This window comes from Oryzias melastigma, linkage group LG4 (assembly GCF_002922805.2).
Source record: "Oryzias melastigma strain HK-1 linkage group LG4, ASM292280v2, whole genome shotgun sequence".
Taxonomy (NCBI): Eukaryota; Metazoa; Chordata; class Actinopteri; order Beloniformes; family Adrianichthyidae; genus Oryzias; species Oryzias melastigma.
The window spans coordinates 20317167-20336172 of NC_050515.1; the positions used below are offsets into that span (position 1 = coordinate 20317167).

At 36.6% G+C, this 19006-nt stretch overlaps 2 protein-coding genes across 2 annotated transcripts; both read right to left on the reverse strand.

The window, feature by feature from the left end:
- On the reverse strand, positions 1 to 2559 carry psmg4 (proteasome (prosome, macropain) assembly chaperone 4; the record flags this gene model as incomplete). Its single annotated transcript, XM_024278481.2, is given in 3 exon segments — positions 1 to 85; positions 1261 to 1336; positions 2287 to 2559. Coding segments are annotated over 3 exon segments (326 nt in total), but the record flags the coding sequence as incomplete, so codon positions are not given.
- Positions 2560 to 3120: 561 nt separating this feature from the next.
- Positions 3121 to 8016, reverse strand: LOC112150942 (leukocyte elastase inhibitor). The gene is made up of 7 exons (XM_024279497.2): positions 7710 to 8016; positions 5929 to 6104; positions 4406 to 4543; positions 4198 to 4315; positions 3948 to 4090; positions 3701 to 3868; positions 3121 to 3635 (listed from the first exon to the last, which is right to left on the reverse strand). Exons 2-7 carry the CDS (start codon positions 6094 to 6096, stop codon positions 3228 to 3230), a joined length of 1143 nt encoding a protein of 380 aa, XP_024135265.1. The 5' UTR covers positions 6097 to 6104; positions 7710 to 8016; the 3' UTR covers positions 3121 to 3227.
- Positions 8017 to 19006: the final 10990 nt, after the last annotated feature.

The following is a 19006-nucleotide window of genomic DNA, read 5'->3' on the forward strand; positions in this document are numbered from 1 at the left end:
ATGCGTCCCTCCACCAACAGACTCAAGCTGGAGTCGCTCATGGGAAGACTGTAGCTCACAAAGACCTGCTTCTCTGTCCTCTTGGCTGAAAAAAAAAACAGAAAATGATGTGTTTTGTTTACTCCCCACTCTGACAATAAACATCCAAGCTTCTTTAGCTTGTGCCTTAACCACAACTCTCCTAACAGGCAAGTGAAAAATGGCCACAAAACACTTATGCAACACATAAGGGCGAAGTACGCAAGCATGAAGTGAAAAAAAAAATGTCCAACCTTCCCAAAACCTTCACCCAATGATTAAGAACAAAAGATTACTTTAGAACTTGGTTGAAAAATAAAAAATATCTCTTTCAAGTGAACTCAAGAGACCAATGGCAATAGATTTTTATTTACATTTTCATAATTTGTCTTTCTGTAATTTTAGTTCTTTTTTCTCTGTTATTATTCTCCTAGTTCTATTTTTTTTATTTAACTATAATCTATACATTTAGGTGAAGTAATTGGGTTCTATATGGGATTGAGAATTTTTTTTAAGATTTTATGACAATGGAAAAAAAAATTAAAAAGAAAATTACTTTTCACAAAATGTTTTCTAAATACATGCTTCTAGTGTGACCTTCTCCTTTAGAGGAAGGGTTAGAGTCACGGTTAGAGTTAGTTTGATATGTGTAACCAACAACAACATTTTCCCTTGGACGCACTTAAATAACATGGGGACAACGCAGCAATGTGCATCTTGGCTGCACGAATTACATGGAACTACTGCTGGACGATATGACGATACATTTCGTGTGGGCAATAGTAATGTGTCTATCGGGCCATCTGTCTTCTATTTTTATCGTTTATAACCTCACTTGATCAATTACTGTGCCAAATATATCATTAAATAGTCCAAACTTGTTTTATGAACTATAACAAAGCCGAATGAGTGGTATTACTGTCACCGGAAGTGTCAGTGAAGCTTCCTGTTTTCAAAGTAAAACTAGTGAGAGCTTTCTTTTAATAAAAGAAAATATACTTTATTGTTTTTTATCATTATATATTTTGTTATTATGACAGAATAAATGGAATTGTGATATACATTTTTTTTCCACATCACCCAGCACTACATGGAACCATGAAGAATTTCCATCAATTTTTGTCCTGGATGCATGTAAACATGTCCAAAAAAAACATCAGTCAAGAAAAAAAAAAAAAGTAAAACTTTGTTGTCTTTTGGACTCTTAAAGCTATGAAAAAATATATTAAATGTTGAGATTACCTAATCCCTGTGCTAAAGAAGTCGCAGTGGTATCAGACGGGTCCCCCATCACCAGTGTAGATAACGGCGTCGAATCCTGCAAACAGAAAACAAGAAGCTGTTCAAAACAAAATAATAATAATGATAATTCTCTCAACGAGAAAGTTTGATTTCTTCGTAAATGCAAGTAATTGACCACGATTTAATACACATTTATCACCTAAAAAGCATCAGCTGAACATTTCTTAGTTTTTGTTATATTAAATCAGAGTAAAGCTAATTACAGAAGAGTCAATATATTCACAAGAAATTAATTTAAGATTTTCCAGCAAGATTTTTTTACATAAATGCATGTAAAAACATTTCGTGTTCTCATGTTATGTAGAAGTGATGATTATTTACCAATCAAGTGACAGCAGAATTTAAGCATTTGACAGACAGAATGCAGGGTCTGTTTGATCATAGAAGAAATTAGAATAGAATTAGGCACATTTCTAAATAAAAAAACAAAAACAAGTGCTAATCTTTGTAGGTTTATTACCTAAAATCAGCAATGATTTGTGTTGTTTTTTGTTTGAATGAACAAGATCAATTGGGGTTAAAAGAGAGAGAGAGAGAATGGGTTACATATAAGAATTTGAGTTGTTTTAACTGTTTTTTTGGTATGTTGTAAAAATTAAATCTGCTATTTTGCAGTCGGACTATGATCACATTTATGGAAATGTCAGTAAATTTAATGTAAAATTTGAAAACAATAATATAATAAATAATAAACAAAAAATGTTCAAATATAAAATAGTACGTTAAAAAAGTATTTAAAATAATTAACAGAAAATTTAAAACCGGAAATGGCTCTGGTTTTAGAAATGTTTAAATAAAATGTTAAATTATTAGATACTGTTGTTCTCTTAATAAATACTGAAGATAATAACTGACTCGTGAGTTATATCGTGATATTTTAAGGTTTTATAGACGTATTTTATTCTAACTTTCACATTTTCGTCAAGACATGTTACCAAGCAAAACAAACCTGGGTTCTGTACTCACGTATTTGCTGTTCAGAGAGACCGCTAAGTTGGACAGAACCGGAGCCGAACCAACCCAGAGGAAGAAACCGCCGTCAAACTTAATGACGTGGAAGTGGACGACCTGCTCCGGGATTTTCTCAGAGAAATTGTGAACTGAAACTCCTCGGAAGTCCGCTCCGTTCATCTTTGAACCAGTTCATTCACGGCGTGTGTTAGCTTTAGCCGCGCAGGCTGCAGCTTCCTGCTTTGATTGAACGAGCAGACAGGAGTAATCAATAGCAGATACAACCACAAATGGGGCTTAGGTTGCTTGAACTTTTATTTTTGCATGCAAAATACTATTTCCGGTATAATCTATTTCTCTCAATATTATGTTATTTTATATTATGTTATATGATATTATATTATATAAATCTTTAAACTATTTTCTTGGGATTCAATTCAAATAAGTTAAATCTAGTTTAAAGGTCAAAACAAACTTCTTCACGGTTTGAAACTAAAGAAATATAAAATAAAGGGGAGCCTCTAGTGGCCACATTAAGAAATGCATCCATTGGTGAACCTTGCTTAGAGGAGGCTCTCTGAAGTAGTCAAAGTAAACAGGATTGCACTCATGCACCTGTGCAAGAAATGCAACATCTGGCAGTTAATTGCAAAATCTTTACTTAAACAATGACACCTTTGATATTATCTTCTTCTTTAAAGCAGCAAGAAAAAAATCCAGTGGAATTCTAGTTCCACTTTAATATATGCAGGTAGTATCTCATGTTTATTAAGTTTGGTCATAAATCCACCACCTTAATTATCAGGGCTTATGGAGTAGCTGTTATATTATCGTTAAAAAATGACCACATTTTAATGACCTTCTTTAATTAGAAACATGTCCAGAAAATAAATCTTCATTAACTGATCCAGGATTGCAGATGTTTTTTATTTCAGACTGAACCACATCTTTCATGTCTACTGAGGAGAGGAGAACCTGCCAAAGAAGAGGATGGATCTCGACTTGTTGTGCCTGATGAAGAAGAGGAACGGATGATCAGCTTTGAAGTGTTCCTCTCTCAGCATGCAAAAAGCCACCATTCCAGCTGTGGCAGCGGCGGCCTCTGTGCCCTCTTCGTTCACCTCCACAAAGGCCTTGTGAGCCACCGTTGACAGAAAAAGCCCCCCCTCTCCATTCATGCCAGACAGATCAGCCCTCCCTGAGCAGAACACGTCGGTCATGCCCATTTTGGCCAGAGGCTCGTTCAGCTCGTATTCATCCACAAGCTTGAACTTTGGCAGATGAATGATGACTTCTGAGTGGGTGTCCATGTTTTCCCTGTTGGTCCATTCGTTCAGCCTCTCCTGAGTCAGCTCCTTCTCCAGCTGCAACACAGTTCATATGAAGTTTGAAACCATAGAGCGGATGTGTCATCATCACAGTGCTGTACCTTCAACAGGGGGTCAGATCCATCTTTGGACTCCTCGGGCAGCAGGATGAACATGCTCAGCTCTTCGTTCACATACGGGAGCTCCAGGATCTGCAGACTATGGTCCGGGATGTAGTTGTAAGGAAGCTTGTGCATCTGGTACATCATCTGGACCGGCTTAGTCTCGTTCTTGACCAAACAATAAAGCAGAATGACTGAAAAAACCACAGCATTAGCAGACTTTGCAACTTTAGTTTTATTTTTTTACCTGGTTGACCTTAAAGAGCATCTCCTTGGTGTTTGCAGCATTGAAGCGGTTCTTCCAGCTTCCCTTGAAGTAGATCGCATTGACCAGAGCCAGTCTTGTCATTGGAGTGACAGATCCTTGCTTTAGAAGGTCTTTTATCTTATCTTAAAAGGTTGCACAGAAAAAAAAGCTCTATTCAGCTGGTCCACAGACCAAGTCCAAGACAATAAAATGAGGAGGAGTGGACTTTTTGATCAATAAAGCGGCTTACTCTCCGTCTGCTCCTCCACCCAGCTGTTGATCTCCACCCTGCATGCCTCCGAAGCTCCGATAAAATCCACGGCCTTCAGGTTGGCCTGGTAGTACTTCAGAGTGGCTTCCAGGAATTCCTGGAAAGAAGATAGCAGCTCAGTCCGCCTGTTATGGCAAACATATTCAATCTAAAAAAACAATTGAGATATGGGAAGTGGATAACTCACAGGAAGGAACTTCAATGTGTTTTCTCCGTACAGGCGGTTGGCTAGTTTCAGGGTGTATAATGCAGATGGGGAGTTGATTTCAGCATTAAGAGTTTGGAAATCTGCATGGACACCTTCATTGGAGCCGAACTGGAGAGCCTGGGTTCAGAAGACATGCATTCAAACAAACCACTAAAAAGGTCATTGAAATATCTGATACACTTGTTAAGAAAGTAGAAAATAATTCCACTAGTCTTTAACTGGACTGTCATGTGTAGATTTCCCTTATTTTCCACCCCTCTTATATAGATTAGTTTGCATGTTTATGTGGATCAATATCTGTTTGCAAGACCCAGTGGTGATACAGGGGTTTAACTTATAAGATAACTTCATATTAAACTATGAGACAAAGACAAGATCCTAAAACTCATATCATCCACCATGCCTTCCCAAAAATGATGGTCAATCATCTCCACAGGTTGTTGTTTTGAAGGTTATCTGCTTTTTTTCAACATTTTTATGCCTCAATGGGTTTTTGATAAGGCTTTTGATCAATAATTCTGCAGATCAAGTAATATTTATTGAACATCTTTTTATTAAATTACGAAACAGAGATTTGACGAGTCTGGGGGGACTGCTGGGAAAAAGTAGTAGTCATCCTAAAAATGTTTTATTTGTAGAAAACTTTTATTCATTGATAATATTTCACAATAAATAGAAAATTTTGATTTTGAGTGATGCATAAAATAGTAGTTTATAAAAGAAAAACATAAAAAACAAGGCTTAGGAAGCCCAATGACAACAATAAAAATAATTTAATAAAATTGCACAACACTTTAGAAATATAAACGTTGCATGTTTTGGCTAATTTGTAACATCTATGGGTTAATAACCTGTTCACAGAGTAAGGTGACTATTTAAATTTGATATAATATTTTTACACAATGCAAAATATTTTTTAAAATATGTTGTGGGAATGATCATTCCCAGAATGATGTGTTTAAATAAGCATTCTGTCCATGATATAGACAAACATTGAAGGCTCCATTAAATTAAATGACAAAAGTGCTAAAATGTGCTGAAATTTTAACATTTTGTTCATCTACTGCTTATTCATTTGAGGTAATTTAATGGAAACAATTTTAAAACCTCAAAATGTTAGATTTTTTAAACAAAATAGATATTTACACATTAAATTCCTTAACTTTAAATAACTACTGAGCAGCTCAAATATGAAAAAGAAAACATTTGCTTCAGTCAGATAATAAATCAAGATAAAGCAAACAAGAACTTTGTTTGACCCTGTCAAGAGAAGCTGGTTCCATGAACTGGAACTCCTGTTAAGACAGTTTTTTTATGGCGTTCTCCTTTTTAACTTCACAATACGCAGTTGTTCTAGAGGGCTAGAATGAGATCAAAGTTCAGGTTTTGCTGGATGCTGTCACAGCCTCTCCCCAGTCACGCCTTTCACATTTACAACTAGAGTCCCCAGTTCTTGTGAATGTCGGGAGCTGCAGAGCGGCAGAAGCAGAGGCTGTTCTCACCTTTCCCATCTGGGCAGCTGTGTCTCCTCTGGCTCCCAGGTAGACCATGGACAAAGCAGAGCTGATGCTCAGGGGGGAGAAGAAGATGTTCCCGGTGGGATTCGCTTGGCTTACAGTTTGGAATAACTGCAAGGCGAACTCTGTGTTTGAACTGTGGATGGCAGCCATGTTTTTTTCTGTAACATGGACACAAAACTGCTTCAGAAAGAAGTTAAAGCAGGGTCTGTGGCCTTTAACACTTTAGAGTCATTTACTTCCAGACCAAACCCAGTGAGAGACGTTCAATCCAAACTCACTGTTCAGAGAAAATACACTTTATTTATAGTTTTGTGGCTCATTTATTCATTTGTAAAATGTGTTTTCTAAATGCTTACAATAAATGAATGTGACATATTTTTCCATATATACCAAATTTAACTTCATTTACTTTAGAGAGCAACACATAAAAGCTCATTTCAAAACAAAATACGCCCTCGGTCAAATAAGATCCTCCTAATGCTGCAGATTTACTTGAATAAAAATGGCTTAATTTGGTGGACCATTGTGACTTTGGTGCACCTTATTCCTTTTGAATATAAACATTAAAACATTAGCGTAGAATCCCAATTTTTGTAATCTAAACATGTAAAAGTAATTCTATGCTTCAAGAACTTTGAACAGGGACTACACTACTGCAGCCATATGTGGCTCTTTTACCCTTCCATTGTAGCTCTCTAATTGAAGAAAAGTGTTTCATTTAAAAAAATAACTTAATAAAAAAAAATACATAAGTAGTTAACAAAAAAAGGAAATTAAACTAGCTTAAACTTTCATACAGTCATTCACAGCTGAAAGACAAGACTGCTTAAGTTTAACTAAAACCTTTTGACAGATTTTTGTGCCACATTTACCATAGAAAATCCTTTGGGTGTCAGTAAAAACAACCAGAATTAGTAGATCTTCAATTTTTTTCTCCAATAAATTCAGGCATCAAAGCGTGCCTCGTAGTTTAAAAAAATATGGTTAGAATCACCTAAATAGCTCCGACTTAATGTTGATTAGTTTAATTTACACACAGTTAATTCATTTTATTCACAGCTGACATTCCACTACCAACTACTACATTTGCTGAATTGATATGATCTTATGTGACTCATTGTGTCTTTTATTTTAAGCGAAAGTCATATAAAAGTTCTGCTATAAACTATTTTATGTTTTGGAAAAAAAAAATCTCTTTATGTTTATGCTTTATTTTAAACAAAAAAACTGTAGTTCCATTAAAATTATCATAATAGCAATAGCGTTCTGAAAAGTGAACCAATGTTGTGCAGGTGAAAATGAGAATATGCATTAAGTTAATTCTAATAATAAATCAATCTGACAGAAAATGAAACGTTTTACCATAATTTTGCTCAGTTATCTGACATGTTAAAAATGTCATTTGAACAAATTAACTAAAACCAACAAACTGCATCTATCAAGGTTAGTGGCATTTTTTTTAAAGAGCTTCAAAAGTCACATGTGGCTCCAGAGCCTCATGTTGTGGACCCATGTGTTAATATATATATATATATTATTTTTAAATTATCTGTCTTTATTAAAGGGGGCAAAAACATAACAGTTGTTGCATTTATTTCATTTAGGGTTTTACAAATAATTTCTAGAAAGTACTTTAAATGCAGAACTTCATCTTTCTTTCTTTCTTTTTTATTAAACGCAACATAACCCGGAAATTAACCGGATGTGAACGAGACAAACATTGTTCACGCAGAATTAATTAATTAACCACGTAATGAACTTACCGATTATTGTTTTGGTTTTATATTTTAAAAGACCAGCCAAACGGATCCGTCCCTGTCTGACCTTTGCTGGCAGAAACTTGGACAAAAAGAAAAGAGAAATCGGAAAATAAAAAAACTGGCTACAGAGTCCGTAGGCGTCGTCCCTGGACCACCGCCGTTAACCGGAGGAAAGAATGCCGATTGAGTAAATGTCAGGCTTTAATAGGGCATTCCCAGCTGTCCCGGCGGGGGTGGGACGCGTGATTAAGCGATAAGTTTACTGGCAGTGACACAACATCAGGCTTTACAACCGGGAGAAGCAGAAATGCAGAGAAAAGAAAAGCATTGTCGGCTCTGGGCTATGGAGCTAGAAAGGTGCCAAATTTCAGCGGCACGTAAGCTAAAAAAAAAACAAAACAAAACCACACATTCATAATGAAATACTACTTATAAGATTATAAATAATATATTTTTAAGGCTGGTTTTATTTGCACTAATTTATGTGACGCCAAACACGAAAACTGATGGAAATTCATGGTGGCGGCCAATGCACATTGCTGCATTGCATGCACATATTTTAAGTGCGTACAGGGCTAAATGTTGTTGTTTGTCGCACTTATTAACCTAACCGTAACCCTAACCTTTCTTCCAGGTCTGTGCAGCCAAGAAAAAAGTTCTGCACTGGCCTCACGAATTTAGAAAATTACATGCAAATAGCCACTTTCCAAAAAACAATATTTTTTAATCAAATTTAAAAATTGTATTAGTTAAAAAAAGCACCAACAGGTTTCTGCTGATTAAACTGACAACTTAAAGTCCCACTCCAACTATTATTATTTTTTTTTTCTATCGTAAAATCATCCCTAGTGGTCTCCCTTTTTATGGCTATGCAGTTTTTAGCTAAATCAACAATTTTTTTTTTTTTTTTTAAGACATTTTCTGCAGCTCATTAGAAATAGGATTCTAGGTTTTGGCACAACAATTTAAAGAATAAAAGGCAGAAAAAGCTCCTGAATTGAACTAAGAAATGCTCAGAAATGCAGGTTTAATCCTGAATTATTTTATAAAGTCCCTCTACTATGAGAAAGTGCAACAAGAACACGTCAAAACACAAAGAAGACAATTTAGTTGTCCCTTATTTCTCATGCTGCCCTTTCATTAGTTCCAAAAAAGACCAAAACTCCAGCACGACCACTCCCAATGACCCTGTGATGGGCTGGGGCAGGCATGTCTGGCCTGTGGGCCAAATGCAACCCCCAGTCAAATTTCTATTGGCCCGCAGGTTCCTGTCAAAAAATAAATAATATTTGGCCTCTAGTACTTTCTAAAAAAAGAGTACAATTTCTTGATTGTGATTGGCTATAACATTGACCCTAATAAATCGTCACCTTTACCAAATCTGGCCTCTTTGCAGAAAGTCTGGACACCCCTGGGCTAGGAGGATTACAAGAGGAGAGTCTGGTTTCTCCTTTTTTGGTTCATTTTAATGAGCCATCCAATTGTGGGAATGTGAGTGACACTAATGTGGACTGAATCCTACACCACACAGATTTATAAGGATTCTATAAGTCCAAATGTGTTTCCTGTCTTCCTTATCGTTACACAAAATATTCAAATATAATTGAAATTAAAAATTATAAGGGAAATACACTTTGAGCTACTGTTGACTAAAGGTAAGCAAAGACTTTTCGTGGAATTCAGTGAATGACTTCATGGGGTTTTGGCCTTGTCTCCACCCAGCCCAGAGGTTTACTCCGTAGACTTGGGAGCTGCTGAAACTTGATAAATGTGTCTGATAAGAAGCAACCTTTACACCCCACATGCTTTCCCTCACCATTCAGGATTGTAGAACTCGCCGAAAATTGTTTAGTCGTAAATGTTTTAAATTGCCATTATTTTCCCGAAATTATGTCAGATTTTACCTGTTGAATGTTGGGTGGTGATTTAAAATGGTGCAACAGCTAACTGCTAAATCGGATAATAACAAAAAAAAAGAAAAGATTTATTGTCATCAGTCATCCAGTAGTATGACATAATTAAAGGTGGTCATGGTTTAAAAAAAAGACAATTAAAATCTAAAAATGTTAAATGATATGTTAAATTTAGCTGAACTTTTGGAAGTGGCTCTCCATTAGTGTCCACACACTCAACATCTTTAAGAGCTCATGTTCTGTATCCACATGATGTGTGAGACCTAAAGACCTAACCATCATTATTACACCAAGCTATAGTTTACATATGACCCTTGTACCTTTTAGAAACAATTGTTTTGTGTTATCATCTGCTTCTACTCAAAACCAGGATAGAGGATAGTGACACACAATGTCCTTAGCAGATAAGGAATGATGCTGTTAAAATTGAAGACAATCCTCCAAAGGTTGATGACATTATACCCCTATTCAACTTTGTTTTTTCCATTTAACATTTTACTTTCAATTAAAATGAGAAAAGGTGAGAAAGAGTCCTCTGAGAAAAAGGATGATGGCATTCTTCCCATCATACTTGTTTCTCCCTTATACATAAGTAACTCTGCTTGTTCATTTACTGAGTTTTTCTCACTTGTTTTGCGGTGAATTTACTTGACATTATGCATGTCCCTACTTCCCATCATCCATCTGTTTACACACTCTCCCACCAGCTTACAGCCTCTCACACAGCTAGAGCGAGATGCCAGCTCGGATGAGGAAAATGAAGACGTGCATGGATCTAGTCATCTGAAAGTGGAGCCGAGTAGGGAATTTGTGGCATAACGATGTAGGTTCTACGTCACAAATTGAAGCTTTTTCCAAGAGCATTTTTTCATCTGATCCTGATTCACAACTATTTGGGTAATAAAAGTAATCACACACACAGTTTTAATCTTTACTTTCTTTATATATATCCTCCATTATGATAAAGAGGCCACAATAATAGTGGAACAAGAGTGGCAGATGTAGTATGTTTATTACGTAAAAAGACTCTATCAGGAAAATGTATTACACATTTATTGTATCCTTCAGAATGACAGTAAAGGTCATCAGTTTTTCAGAGAAAAGCGTACACAAAAACAATTTACGATGAAATAAAGAACAAAAATCTATAAATAAACCTAGATACAAGCAGCCACAGACTGAAGGTTCTTTATTCTTCCACCAGAGGGAGCCAAAATAGTGTTTTTGTTCCACACACCCTTAGCAAAAAGCATTTCATTTAAGTATACTACAGTTATACACGAGGCAGTATACTTGATGTCTACTTTTTAGATAATATCAATATAGTGTACACTTAAAGTGTTTCAATTTAGTTTGAAGAAGTATTCAGGTGCTATTTTTCTATACTTATGCTCAAGTATGCTTAATAAAATAAAGTCCAAGAGTACGTTAACCTTTCATTTTTTTAGATTATCCCTGTTTGATGTGATCTGCTAGTGTATTTAACTGTAAAATATTTGGCTGTTTTGAAACACTTCCGACTCTGCTTCATGGCACGAGCCTCCTAAACGTAGACCTCACGTGAAAAATGACTGTAATGACAGTGAGAGTAATCATGAACAATGTCCTTGCATCTGTCATCAGCTTTAAGCTTTAGACAGATTTATCAAGCATTGGTAGGTTTAATGAGGCTCTCTCCCGGTAAAGGTGTGGCTGTAACTCATGCTTATTTTTATGCAAAAGCTATGCACCCCAGCTTTGTTCCAGCTGACGCTCCACAAAAGCCTTCAGAACATAACGGCCTGTCCCCTGAAGAGGAGAAATGGCATTTGGGAATTCTTCCTAAATCCATTTCTGCATATTCCAAACTGAATTTTGGAGCTGCAAGAGACTTAGAGGCACATCTTAATATAAATCAGTTTGATGCTTGGGTTCTGATGCTCCTTCAACGATGTTAGGGACTGTGACTTCCCTGACCTGTAAGTTGATATCAGTGCACTCCTCAGTTGTAGACAGGGTCTTTAGGTGGAGCATCTGGGATTTCATAAATCTTCTCCTTGTTATTCTGACATTTTTATGGCTGTGAAACAAAAGCAGTCCAGCTCAGTGGGGTGGGCGGAGGAGAAACAATCGTCTGCTTTTGTCCTCCAGCAGGCACGTGGAGGACACGCTAATGCCTATGGAATACAGTTAAACTGCTATAAACTCTCAGAGACAACAGCTTAAATGATCTTACAGCCGTGCAGTACAAATTATGAAGACAAACATGAGCTGGAGTCATGTAAATCCCTCGGGCTGGGAGGAGTCCGCAATAGCTGCTGCTGCAGAGTGGAAAAGAACAAGCATGGGGCAAACACCTTTGTCCCCACCTTTGTCCATGGCTCTCTTTTTACATCCCATGATGCCCGGCTACGGTGGCCGTTTGGGTTCAGTTGTTCTGCTTCGAGCACAGAGACTATTCCGACTGAGGAAACTCAGAGTGAACTGGAGCTAAGTCAGATTGGAAATGAACAGAGACTACCTCGAAAGATGGTTCAGATGGCGGTTTCTCATCCCGGATCAGGGTCCACTTGAGACTGAAAGTTTGTTCAAGATTATTGGGAGAAGCAAACTCTGGTTCACTTTAAGCGAATCAAATGTGTCCTGTCGGAATACACTCTAAGTTTTTTGCTTTTTTCTCCATGAAAATAAGTTTTATTTAAGTAATTATGGGAAGAAAAGTTAAAAACCCAAACTGCTCAAAACTGGTTCAATAGTTAAACATTTTACTTTTCAAAAATACACTTTTCAGAAAACTAACTGTACTTTAGCACCAAAAAAATTGAGACAAATGGTAAACATAATGATTCCGTATATCATAAAGTATGGTTTGGGACACTTCTTTAAATATTCATAAAGGTCTCTGGCTTCAGAATGTAGGAAACTGTTAATAAAATTGACTTTTTAACATAAATTCATTAATCAAAAACAACATTTAAAACACTGCCTTAGATCTTTGTGTTTTTTGAAAGTTGAATTTGAACATTTGAGTTATCAGGTAAATGTAGCACACTGTTTTATGAAGATACAGAAGTGTGAATTTGATAAAGTTCATGCACTCGAGTTTGAACTCAATTCTGTTGGCAGATATAAAATATTACATCTCATTATCTGCTTTGGCAAAAGCAAAGATCTTGCACCTTACTGTCTTTAAATGTGTCCGACTTCAAATATACCTTCATCCCTGCAGGTATCCTGCTAAGTGAGCTTCCTGGTCGGTGATGGAGTCTGTGGAGTTTCACACAGCCTCTGTGAGATCAAAGGAGCGCTTTGGCAATCGTGTTTTATTTGCTCACTTCCCAAGAATGAAACAACAGGATTTCTCCCTTGATTTTTTTCCTCCCGGGTGTTGAGGTCAAGATCTGTCATCCACGCATGTTTGTGTGAGACAATAGAAATCCTGAATGGTAGAAATTCCTCACCAGTTAGTTGCTAATTTTGCACGTGTGTGAGTAAAAGGTCGTGCACAGTGCGTGGCTGCTGTAAATAGCCCTGACACCAAACCAACCAGCAAATGCACAGTATTCCTAAGAACTGCAGAGCCGGGTGATAACTCTCCGGAGGTTCATCACTCAGCTACAGTCGGTTAATTAGGCAATCAAAGGGACATGTTCATGTATGGCAGTTTACTGGAGGTTAAGCAGGTCCCTGATGATTGGTGGTGTTTATATCTTGCTGAATATGCGCTGAACGAGTTATCCTTGCGCATAGTGTAAGTCATGACTTATCACTATCTTTAGCTGCATGTTCGCTGCATTGACCTCATTACTTTAGCAGTGATGTTCTCCTTGGATGCAATTAAATAAGGTGTTGTGCATTTGATACAGAAATCTGGAGGGATTCAACTGCCCAATTTAAACTGAAATTGGGTGAACGCCGTGTTCCAGCTTTTTTTATGTTTGCTCAAATTTCCCTGGCTGCTTTTCCTCATCACATGCAAGTCTGCGAACGTGCTTGTTTTGCAGTTGCATGTGCAGAAATGCACCCGAGGCTGCAGAGGTTTCACCTTAGATAGTAACCTGTGTGTCAGCAACTCAAATCGACACGTGGTCACGTTGGGAACTTGATTGAGGGTCACTTTGATGTGGGTACACTGCAGTGCTTTTCCATTCCATCACTGTATCTAGGCAGCGAAACAAATCCTTTGCTGCAAATTTTGAATATCAAGCAGAGGGATGAAGCCGGGTGGCCCGTCTTATCAGTTGAGGGTGGCACCTCCTGCAGGATACCATTGTGGTTAGCGGCCTCATTGTGTCCCCACGCAGCTGTGACCTTCTCAGGGATAACCATGGAATGTAGCCTCCTGATTGAGATTCCACGTAAGATTAAGTGCGCCCTGGGAAATCTGTGTCAAGTGCACACTGTATCACCCGTGAGCCTTCAGAGTGTACGTTTTGTTTTACAGCTCTCGTGCCGTCAGTGCCTGAAAGATTTACACTTCATGTGATGTCTGAAATCGAGATATGATTCATCTTCAGCACTGTAATAAAGCCATACCAGGCAGTTTACAGAGAATAAAGGGGCTGAAAATACCTTGCTAGCAATGTAACTCTAAACAAACTTCTTTACTGTAAACTGGATTTATGCATGGGATGGATGAATCCTGCACAAAGGGATGTTTTTTTTGTTTGTTTGTTTGAGATTTATATTGGTTGTTAGAAATATTTTTAGTTTAGTAACAGCAAACAAATCAAATATACCAGGAAGCAGAGCTGGAAGTTCATACGTTCAACTGTGTCTGCTTTCTGGACAGATCAAAAACCTCAGAGTGGCTGCTGAACAGACTTTTGAACTAACATGAGAGGATTGGCACATTTAGTTTCTATAGTTTTGTTTTATTTAGCATATTAAGAGAATTCATAGCACACATTTTCATCAGCCCTGACTCACTGTGGTTTGGTTTGGCTCCAATCGAATTTAAAGTGTTTCCAGCAACCATATAGCATGCTCTAATTCTAACCTGAAGAACTAAAATACTTGGCTAAATTTCATTTTTTCTAAATTTCATTGTAGCATCTACAATGACAATAAAGGCATTCATTCATTTATAAAAGTAATGCAAAAGAATTTTGTTTGTCAGGCTTCTGAAGCAAAACAAGCTTATACGTTTGTTTTATTTAGACAGTCCACATCATTAATAAGATCACTTGAACTCTATTACTGTCTAATCAAGAAAACTCTTTAAAAATATATATTATTTAATTTATTTATAGGTTTACGTGCACACTTTATAAATGTGCATGGAACTTCCACCTGACCAAAGATTTAGAAAAAACAACACAAATAAGAATCTGAAGAAATGCAAATTTTATAAAAGGTTAAAAAATGTCTTTTTGGGGTAATTGTGGTGTACTGAGCAGGTACACAGACTTATCAATTTCTAATTTAAATTGATTCATTCTACTAGTTTCATTCACCGTCCTAAACAAGCAGACGTTAAAACTGCACTCTCAATCTGCTTTAGTTTTTATCTTACTATCAATACTAGATGTGAAACCTAACTGCAATGTTCTCTATTTAGCATCCTTGCTTGTGAGAAAATTACCTAAATATTCACTCCTAGTGGGAAAGTGTGGCACATCAGAACATTTGATAAACATATGTTTTTTAGAGGAGGTCAGCATTGGGGCCAAACATTACTGTGCTTGATCTTGTGCTGCCTCCTATCATTTTTCTAAATGAAATCACTGTCCTACTTTCACAGTTGATCTGAAGCCAACAAACAGCGCCATCATGTTTTCTGCTGCTCGGCATGTCAGCAGAAATGAACCGTTACAGAGACTCTCTGATTCATCTGAGGATATTTTCTTTTAAAAATATGGGTAGTTTCTATGAAGTGATATTATGAGAACAAAAGTCAGAATTTTGAAATAAAAAATTCTACTTTCTACCTTCTTGATAGAGTATTGGGGAATTATCCAGACATGAAAAGTTGCTGTTTTTTTCTTATTAAAAATCAGCAGGAAAATCTGCCACAAACAGCTGAAACAGCCTCACAAACCGATTTCTTTAGACTTTCATTTTATAAAAATTAGCTTATACTTGTACAAAAAAAGTACTCATTTATTTTGTGACATCACAATAACGTGTTACAGGGTACATTTTTTTCTAGTTGTCATAGAGATTGGGATCTTTGAGTTTTCTGTCAATCACAAGACCAAAATGGGTTTGTTTTTCCAAAATAAAAAGTATTTTATGTGCTCATTTAGCAAGTACACATTTTGAAACTCTTTCCAGCCTTCCTGGATCATTAATCTGGGTATTGATCACAAGCAAGTTAAAAAAAATTCAACCACTACAAATGAATGCAGAAAAGTCCTTGTGACTGTAGCACAAATTCAGAGATGTTTCATGGAAATCTGCCTTTTCTTTAACCTGCTTTTTGATTTAGCATCCTAAAATGCAATCATCCTATTTGTAAAATCAAAATAATTTTCTGAAGCATTCAACATTTCAAGCAAAAACAGGGATTTTTACAAATAGTTGTTTGTACCCTAATTTTTTAATTTTTTTTCTGTTGTGCACATTATTCAAGTTTTAAACTGGCCAATCAGATGCCTCAATAAAAGTATGTGGCTGCAACACTGATTTTGCCATGTGCTGTTTCACTTCCTATGCCCAGCCCCTTTATTGTCCCGAGAAAATCTAATTAAACAGGGGCTAAATTAAGCCTAAGTGGAGCACAAACATTTGACCAAGGGCAACTCTGTGGGACAGATGTAAAGCACTCCTAAACCAACAGACACAACACAGCTGAACACATGAGGAAGTGGGAGACAGGAGGGCGACAAAGGAGTGGTGAAGGATTCAGTGTCACGGCCACAAAACTGTAGGAAAGGTCAACAGATCAGGAGAGGAGCACAATTAACACAAGTCATGATAATGAGACAATCCCTGTGGTGAACGGGACAAAGCAAAGTTTGTTTTCCTCAAAAGTTTGTATTGATACATGAACATTTTTATGGCCTTTTAAAATGTTTAAAATGTAACCATACTTTACCAGATAATACATTATAGGCATAATATTTTTCATTACAACACTATTATTGGACAACCTGGATACAGAACGTATAACAATTTCAGAAGTCTAAAACCATATTTGATAGAGTATGTAACAATTCATTAAGACATTACTTGATTCAGATAATAATTTTTGGTTGCCATTCCGATTCATAGTTGATAGTGGTTCATTTAGAATGATCTGATTGGATCCGATGCTCTGACCTACAGATAGTGAACAGTGCAGGTGAAGTTTTCAAGACTCCTTGTACTTCTTGCAAGATAATCAAGAGTAAATTAAATTTGGGTGCAAACAAGTAATCAAGAGTTAATGACAAATCCATTTATATTTTAGTTTCATAAAGGTCTGTCCACTGCTGTTTTTTCACATCAGAATAATACAAATAGAACATTGTTAGAACATTCTACCACTCTGTCTTTACTACATTCAGTGTTTCCACACACTGGACTGTAATGATGGGTTGATCCTTTTTTTTGCATTTTTCTTTGCACATGTGTCTTATCCACTGTGATGGCAATTGATTGTTTTTATGTTACAATTAAATAAATCTACCATGTCTCAATCCAAACAGTATTTTACAAGATTGATTATTGATTTATCTCATGTTGAAACAGTTTTTTAATTTTATATGTCGATTCAGTTTGATTCTACCTTAGAAAAACTGATCTGGTTGGGTTGTTGGAATAGAAATCGATTAATTAATTAATCGTTACACCCCCACTGTAATTGATTATTGTTCTTTCCTTGTATGATTGATTTGGCGTTGGTTTTACCTCAAATGTCCTTCCTGGAACAAGCCTCTTCAAGCAGCTGGACTTGGAACCACCACTGTCAGTCCAATGTTGCATTATTCACTTGTTTCATGTGATTTTTTCCAGCATCACTTCTAGTGTTCTTGCTAAAAACATAAACACAATAGACACATTATCTTTAGTGCAAATCTATGTTCAATGCTGGCATTGGCGTTTGAAGAAGACAGGAAGTCATCAGGTGAACAGAAGAAACAAACCAAGGGTTGAATTTGACGAGTTTTTGGAGGTAGCTACTTGGACAAGACCATTTCTGCTAACTGTTAGAAGAGCTGAAGATCTGCAACCACAAGGGTGTTCCTGCTGCTCTAGATAGAGATGGAGGGCAATAAATCTTAGTTGGTTTATGTTTGGGCAAGGACAGGCGTTAAACTGTTATCATGACTCATTCGCACAAATAGATGAATGATAAGACTGGGTTCAGGAAAAGCTGTGGATGACAGATGGAAGATTACTTTGATCTCTTACTGGGTATGATGGAGCCCCATATGACCAAGGAAAACTCTTGGATTATGCTAAACATCTTTGCAACAGGTGATTCTAAAAGATTTTAATTTCTATATCTCCAAAATTTTCAAAAGAAGCAGTATTTTACAAATCGAGAATTTGGATCCCAAATGATATGTATGAGCTTCAGTTCCAGAGGCTTCTAAGACAAACTTATTTGCAGTGTAAAAATCCTATAGGATGATTAAACCTTGACTTAACCTGAGAATAATCCTCCATAATTATAGATGCCATAAATTCAAAAGTCAGTTTACCAAAATTACTTGGTAAATTGTCGTTTGGAGATAAAGTGTACATTTTAGAATTAACTTGTAACAATGGGTTCAAGGAAAACAAGAAACTAACACATTCCTTTAACTTTATTATAGTAATAGCACTTTTTTGTTTCGCTTCTGTTGTATCAAAGTGCGAATTCAAAGACCCACTCAATAGAAAATTGTCTCTTTAACATATTCTTGTCGTATTTTGTCATATGGACGACATATATAAAGAAAATTAAAACATTTCAGTATTTCTTTGTTCAAATTGTTGTGAATCAGATGAAAGAAGGCAGAGTGTGAAGTATTGTTTGTGCCATCCTGCCTGCATTACCAAGCGTACATCAGGTTTATCTGGGCCTGATCTGTGTACCTGACCCTACTTTATCTCTGATTGCCTGCCGCCTACCCTGACCCCCGACTGGACTCTGACAACTCTAGTCTCTTCTTGATGCTCCCATGCTCATGATTGACTGCTGCCTGTCTGAACCTGATTTAGTTTTGTGTACTTTTAGCTGCTTAGTTCATGTCTGAATTAATAAACCTGCTGCATGTGGAATCAGCTGTCTGCCCGTCAGTGACACTGACAATAGCTTCACTTTGGAAAGTCATATACCGTATTTTCCGGACTATAAGTCGCGTTTTTTTTCATAGATTGAATGTCCCTGCGACTTATACTCCAGTTCGACTTATATACGAATTTTTAATGAGATGAGATATGGACCGTAAGTCTAGAGTGCCCTCTTATGGTGATCTATGCAATTACTTTATTTAC